The sequence below is a fragment of the Kogia breviceps genome, chromosome 8 (assembly GCF_026419965.1).
Source record: "Kogia breviceps isolate mKogBre1 chromosome 8, mKogBre1 haplotype 1, whole genome shotgun sequence".
Lineage (NCBI taxonomy): Eukaryota > Metazoa > Chordata > Mammalia > Artiodactyla > Physeteridae > Kogia > Kogia breviceps.
The window spans coordinates 53,646,290-53,654,136 of record NC_081317.1 but is presented as its reverse complement, the minus strand read 5'-3'; the positions used below and the strand labels follow the sequence as shown (position 1 = coordinate 53,654,136).

Genomic DNA, 7,847 nt, shown 5'->3' with positions numbered 1-7,847 from the left:
GGTTTTGGCCACACAATTTAGATTAAAAAAATAAAAATGGCCCAAACTACATATATACATTTCTAGTTAAACTACATAGATATTTTAGTTAAACCACATACATTTCTGGCTTAATTATAATATGTGGATTAGCATTTCGAAATTTTTAAAGATTTTTAAATGTTGCAAAAAATTCCATATAAGCATTGCCCACCCCTTTCACCTGTAAAGTTAAAAAAAGAAACAAAACACAACTAAAACCACTCAATTCATCAGTCACCTAATGTCCAAAATGACTCAGAAAGTTTCTCTGTAATTAAACATTGAGAAGTGGACTACAAAACAAATGCTTCAAGGTTGGTCATGCCAATCATCAAGAGTCAACATTATTGAAAAAGTACACTTGTCCTCAATGGGATGCTTCTGAAAAGTAATTTACAAGGAGCATGGCTGTATTATATTTTTTTTAAAGGAAAAGATAGTGTCTCTGGATAGAAAGAAACAATGTAAAAAAAAAAAATCCCCTTGTTAAAATGCAGAAATAACTCCATTATCAATCTGCATTTACATTCCTGCCCAAAAGAATGGGTCTGGAAAGACCATTTTCTGTACAGACACTAGTTAATCTCTGTATGAAAAGACAGCATCTGGCATGGGAATAAACAAGGGAGATACTGGTCTATGAGCACACATAGAGACTTTCTTAAGGCTGATCCAGTGAACGAACCTTTGGATCCAGAAGTATTTCTTCGTTTCTTTTCTTTTCGGTTGAATTCCTAGCAAAATCTTGGAAGATGAAATGTTCTCATTTTGCATTCTCCACTTATGGAGAGAATGGAATAATGACACCAAAAGTACTTTGGTTTTGTTTTTTTTTTTCTTTTAAAAATAATTTGCTTTCTTTTGCATGCCACAGGACAGATTTCTAGTTTCAAAACAGGGTACATCAAGAACAAAAATATCCCCCCTCCCCAACCATCTTTATATTCACCAATACAAGAAATCCTTCTGGAAACATAAGCAAGTGACTAAACAGGTATCAAACCACTGAATCTACAAGTTAATACATAATCTGTTATGGCAGAATAACCAAGAATTTTCCCTCAAAGAAAGATTTTAATTTTTCAAATATAAAAGAGTCTAAGAGGATCATATGTGAACAAACAAAAATCTCTTATTCCAGGTTTTATGGTAAAGATGGGTAACACACTGGCAGCCAAAGAAAGCTGAAACTCTTACTAATAAATAGAACCAAATTAAGAATTTCTACAACATTTCTTTAGAAAACAGAACCAGAATTTCTCTTTTAAAAATTATGACCCTGTGGAATGCATTCACTTCCATATTTACCTAATACCATAACAGTAAAACAGACACAAGGATGTTGATGACATCTCAACAATGCTGGATGCAGGACGTTTACAGGTACACGTTTGTTTAAAAGTCCTACAGGTTTATTGACTAAGGCTAGACAGCAATTCGTATGATCCTATTTGGTGCGTTTTCTAACCATGGTCCAAGATCATTATATGGATACAGCCAAGGACTGGGCCCCAACTTTCAGGAAAAAGACCACAAAGAAGAAAATCAGGGTGGCTATTTGGTCCCCCCAGTTGATCATTTGTGTCCTGGGACTGGAAAAACAAGGTGGAAAATACAGACTGCAACGAGTTAAGGGACTTGGAAAAAGTTGGTGGAGAGTGGCACGGTATACGAGTAAGGTCACTGGGCTTGGGATGGCAAGGGCGCTGCATTGAAAGAGCATCCACGGGACCGAGTACTTAGAATGTCTTGTGGTGTCATTCCCTCAACGACTCTAGAATATCTGTATGCGATAATAAATAGATCAGTTATGTAATAAGGCAGTGTGTTGAATATGCATTCGTCCTGTGGAATGAACCACCACAGAGAGAGATACATGATACCATACACATTCTTTAAGTTTTCTCGTGTTGTATTTGATCTGTTTGTTTTCAAGGCTATCCAGGCTAACTCTTCCCGGGGATTTCCTTGGAGAGAAGAGTGGTCCGCTGAGGCTGGTTTGCTTAACCTCTCCTTTATCAAGAGATGATGACTGGCTTTAAAGAAAAATAAAGCTGAAGGTTGTTTGCTTTTTATTTTTTCCCTTTTGGTTGCATCATTCTGAGTGTTTCCATATAAACAAACAAGAAAAAAATCACAACCAAAAAAAAAAAAAAAACCAAAAAAACCCCAGAGTTTTTGATGCATCCAGTTGTTGTAGCCTCAGGATGTTCCAGATGTTTCCAGGTAACTCTGTAGTTTACGGACTGTGGTTTTGTCCAGCGAGCAAAGGTCAAAATCAAATGTTGTGTTTGTGATATGAAAGTGTCCAGTTTCTTCTATAAGGTTCACAATCTAGAGACGTGAATAAGAGAAAGTTTAGGCAATAAGCAATAGACATCAAAAGGCAAAAAGAGAGAGAGATGGAGGGAGTCAAATATGGAACCAAGTGATTAAGAGTCTCGAAGGTCCTATACTGGTAATGGCACCAAACTACTTCTTAGCCAATTTGGTAGGTCAAAGGAATATTAACCCTTTGAATTTCTCAATGAGAGCAGACTACCTGTTCTCATTCAGAGTCTTTAAACTGATTCCTACTTCCAAGTCATCAACAGACCATTTTACTATAGGGGTGGGAGTGAGAATGGGTAGCTAGTGGGGCATAGAATTTCAAGACCCCTTTTAAAAATTAGTTACTGACTCAATGGACAGTGGCTATACTTAATAGATGAAAGGAAATTCCAGCCTAGAAATAACAGAACTCCTTATAGAAAAAGTATATACACGCAGACACACATGTATATAAAAATCATTTTTCTTTCTGATTACACTACTGTTGAAAGTTTAGAAAACTCAAGAACCCACAAAGAAAAAAATTAAAACCATCTACATTTCCACCTCCTGAAGATCATGGGTAGTGACTAGAAAGGGGCTCAAGGAAGCCTTCTGGGGTGCTGGAACTATTTTGTTGCTTGATTTGGGTGCTCATTACAAAAGATGCATTCACTTTGTTAAAATTCATCTAGCTGTACATTTTGTTATGCTTTGACAAAAAATAAATAAAAATCTGTATTCATTCCATTAGTCATGTTCAGTTGATGCACTTGAGTATCTGGGGTGATAAGTATCATCTGCAGAAAGAAAGGATGCCTTTGTCTCCCCATTTGGGAATAGTTATACCTCATTTCTTGAATTGGCTCCAACTTCCAGAAATATGATAAACAAAAGTGGTGACAGAGGCACTATTGGCCTTGCCTGGCTTTCGGGAGGACACCTCTAAGGTTTCAACATTAACAGTGATGTTGGTTATGGGTTTGAAAGAATCTTTTATCATGTTACGTGTCTTTCTATTCCTATTTTACTAATAGTTTTAACAGGCATAGATGCTATGCCTGGATAGTATGGGTTCTAGGTATGTTTCTTGTGAGTAAATTGGGATGGAGGGGGGTTGATTTTAGTGAGCTTTGTTGGGGAGAGAGGAAAATCCACCATCAAGATGAAAGAAAAAGTACTTGTGCAGAGAAACCAACTGGCAAACTATTTCGCTTATTTTTAGTTGTCTGTTACTCCTTTTCTGTCACATGCTTCTGTTCTCTTTAGTACAATCACCTTAAAAGGAATAATTTGAATTATTCAGCCTATTATTTATTCAATGAAGTTTTAGATTACCTAATTTCCGGTTGAAAACAGCAGAATGGAAACTTTTGACCTTTTCTTCTTACAATTAGTTGTCTTTAAAAAAACCAGTAAATTTGTGAACTATTCCCTACGGGTCGGTGGCTCTCAACAGAAACTGTGCTCCCTACTCCTGACATGTTTGCCGCAGAAACATAAGACATAGTGAACCTCAATCCAATTAATTGCACAACTCCAGATTGAGCTGTTATTGCCTTATTCAACCTCTGGAACTATTTTTTCTACAGATATAACTATGGGTTTAATAACAACATCAGTTACTCCCATTGCAAAATCATGACAGACACAGCGAATTGCCTACCTAATATTCATTTATCCCTTCTTCTTTACTAGCAGAAGCTTGATTTTCTGGGAGTGGCAATATGCCCAGCTAAAATACTTGCCTCCCAGACCCACTTGCAGCACTGGGCAGACACTGCTATTTACAGTTTATTTGTCAGAAGTCACTGGCCTTGTAGGAAAATTTTCGAAAGGGTACGGACAACGGGCATGAGGCTTTTGCCCTCTGCTCCTCTTCCTGTCTGGAATGAAGATGCCATCCTGGAAGCACCGTTGTCTTCCCCTCAAGTGGATAAAGGCAAGATGTGAAAGATGGCAAGGCAGGAAGGCAAGGAGACTATGTCCTCAGTAGCATCTTTTCCACCACACTGACCATCAATCACTTACCTCCAGGCCTATTATTACATGGGGTGGCGGGGAAGGCGGGGATGCAGGGGTGGAGAGAGAGTCTTACTTGCTTCAACCACTGGGCTCAGCGTTCTATTACACGCATCAAGAGAATATCAGAAGGGGTGTTCCCAGGAATGGTTAAAGTGTGACATTCACATAAGAATTTATCAAGCTAGATCTTATTATTAACACTAAAAGATCTAAAATGAACCCTCAGGGTATATGCCCAGTAGTGGGATTGCAGGGTCGTATGGTAGTTCTATTTGTAGTTTTTTAAGGAACCTCCATACTGTTCTCCATAGTGGCTGTATCAATTTACATTCCCACCAACAGTGCAAGAGAGTTCCCTTTTCTCCACACCCTCTCCAGCATTTATTGATTCTAGAGTTTTTGATGATGGCCAATCTGACCGGTGTGAGATGATATCTCATTGTAGTTTTGATTTGCATTTCTCTAATGATTAATGATGCATATACCCTGAGAAAACCATAATTCAAAAAGAGTCATGTACCAAAATGTTCATTGCAGCTCTATTTACGATAGCCAGGACATGGAAGCAACCTAAGTGTCCATCAACAGATGAATGGATAAAGAAGATGTAGCACATATATACAATGGAATATTACTCAGCCATAAAAAGAAATGAAACTGAGTTATTTGTAATGAGGTGGATAGACCTGGAGTCTGTCATACAGAGTGAAGTAAGTCAGAACAAATACCGTATGTTAACACATCTATATGGAATCTAAGAAAAAAAATGTCATGAAGAGATTAGTGATAAGACAGGAATAAAACACAGACCTACTAGAGCATGGACTTGAGGATATGGGGAGGGGGAAGGGTAAGCTGTGACGAAGTGAGAGAGTGGCATGGACGTATATACACTACCAAATGTAAATTAGATAGCTAGTGGGAAGCTGCCCCATAGCACAGGGAGATCACCTTTGTGCTTTGTGACCACCTAGAGGGGTGGGATAGGGAGGGTGGGAGGGAGGGTGACGCAAGAGGGAAGAGATATGGGAACATATGTATATGTATAACTGATTCACTTTGTTGTAAAGCAGAAACTAACACGCTATTGTAAAACAGTTATACTCCAATAAAGATGTTAAAAAAGAAAAGAAAAAAAAAATTTTTTTTAAATAAAATGAACCCTCATTTGCTTTATTAGTTAATAGTTAAAACAGAGCTTCAGATAAGTCAGCCACACATATCCATATACATAGAGGAACACGCATACACAGCTCTGTCCATAAACACAAGCCTTTCAAGGCAATCAAATACTTACTGTAATATATATTTAACATCGACTGAATTAAAAGTACTTTCCAGAGTAAATTATCTTTTTTGCTAATCGTGTAGAAACACTATAGACCAAGTGAAAATGTGTAAACTTCAGTATAGAAACAAACAGCCTCTTCAGAGAGCTCTTTCCGGATGAAAACAAATAGCCTTTCAATTTATACAATGGAAGCAAATGACAATTATTCCAGAGTGTGAATCCTCTCCTCAACTAGCTGGTCAGTAGGTAAATGACCAAGCATTCAGAACAGAGAATCCTGAATTTGGCATATCAAATTCTGACTCTGCTCACTATTTGAATGGCATTGGACAGAACACAATAACCCCTGGGCCTCAGTCTCCTCATCTGTAAAATGGGGACAATGCCACCTGTTACTACCTATCATACAATGTTGTTCGGAGGATCAAATAATATACGGAACATGAAGCTTCTTTATAAACTGCAAATTGCTACACAGATGAGGGCAACATGATTATGATTACCATGTAAACATAAACTTATCCTTAATTATCTGGGAGGTAACTATATAGCACATGAATTTTCAGACCCAGTGCTTTTTCCTTTGCCCCCTCATTGACTGTTAGCCATTTCATTAGCACTAAAACAAATGAAGCAGGGAAAATGCCGGAAACTAAAGCTCAGAAAAGACCTCCTTGAAATTAAAAATATATATATAATAAAAGTCTGCAGGAGGGAGGGAAGAAAGCAGGGAGAACAGTAGCTGAAATAAAGTGGTTGAAATGACAAACCAAAACCACAATGTGGGGATAAAGAAGTACAGCCCTCCATTTTCCCTTGAAAATGACAGGTAACTCACCCCTTTAAGAAAATGAATTTCTGTGACTCGGTACAGTTGCTCACTAATTACTTAGCAATAGGCAGAAGACAGAGTAATAAAAATACCTTCTAGAAAAGGCCACTTGGTTTTAAAGCAGATAAACACATTTGCCCACTAGGATATTCGGCGTCATCTCACATGCACTGTACTACCTTGTAGGTTCCGGGGCTTCAATCACAGCCCTCTCGTCTCCTCCACAACCAACACCCGCCAGCCCGCCTGCAGCCACAACACGCAAAGAAATGAAGAGGATCTTATCAGTCTCACTAAATGAGCCCTGCATTTTTATGGGAGCTTATAAGAATGCATCAAGGCGGAGGCAGCGACAGCCTTAAAGTAGTAGCGGTGGCAACAGATGGGGCGTTCAGGACTATTTGCCAATGGGAACGGCATTAATGATTTGAATTATTAGAGCATGAACCTACACCCTCAATTAAGTAAAGATTTCATAAAGAAAAATAAATGTGGGTGCCTTTCCATGAATCCTGAAAGAGTCAGAACATCAGAAACACCACGTTAACATGCCTTTATTGCAATGACACAGCCACAAAGCCTAAAAGCACCACCCTGCTGGTCCCTGAAGGACGCCACGCTGCCTGTCTATAGGAATCCCCGCTCTGCTGATGCACCGTGGCTCTACCTTGGTGTCGTTACCCTGCAGCGTACTGCAATGATGAATCCAACTCCAAAATAATAGCAGTAATAAAAGACAGACTGAGTGCAGATAAGGAAAGCAGGCAAGGCACATGGTATATTATAGGTAGTAGGAAAGGAGGAGTATGTATACTGCTTAACTCATTCTTCAGATGATGGTTGTTGTGAAAACATCTGTGATGGATTATTTCCTGCCACGTCAGCTTTGGAGGGGGTACCACACAGGCCTTTTTTTTTTTTTTTTTTTTTTTAAACAGGGTAAGATCCACTTGTTAAGTCTGTAGCTCCTTCCCCCAATCCTGGTTATAAAAGTCATAAAAATTATTAAAAGACAGATGCATTGTAGTCTGATTATGCTTTTTTATATTTTTTATGTTAAAAAAACAAAACAAAACAGGATTCTTTCCACCCGAAGCAGCCTCTTTGCTGAGTGGGAAGTAATGAACAAGCTTTGCTTTAACTGCTTCTTGTCTGGTGGGGAGTCAGGTCTGGGGTAAGTCAGGACTTCCTGGAGAATGGCCCCAGCTATGGATGGGGAAGCCCTGTCTACCGTGTGACAACGTGTACCCTACCCTGGGTTAAGAGGCATCCTGGAGAAAATCACTTTCAGCAAAACACTTCTCAGGGAGAGTTTTCCATGTTGTTAGAACACTCTGAAACACTCTGATACACCATTTATTCCCCAAC

General features: G+C 38.7%; 1 protein-coding gene across 2 annotated transcripts in view; it reads right to left on the bottom strand.

Annotated features, from left to right (window-relative positions):
* Nucleotides 1-744: 744 nt before the first annotated feature.
* MLLT3 (MLLT3 super elongation complex subunit) overlaps nt 745-7,847 on the bottom strand; it is a 254,888-nt gene continuing 247,785 nt past the window's right edge. The window contains exon 11 of one of the 2 annotated variants that reach the window (XM_059071141.2): nt 745-2,355. In XM_059071141.2, coding sequence (XP_058927124.1) covers nt 2,224-2,355 — 132 coding nt within the window. In that variant the 3' untranslated portion in view covers nt 745-2,223. The remainder of the gene's footprint in view (nt 2,356-7,847) is intronic. The other variant, XM_059071142.2, reaches the window with a different exon arrangement.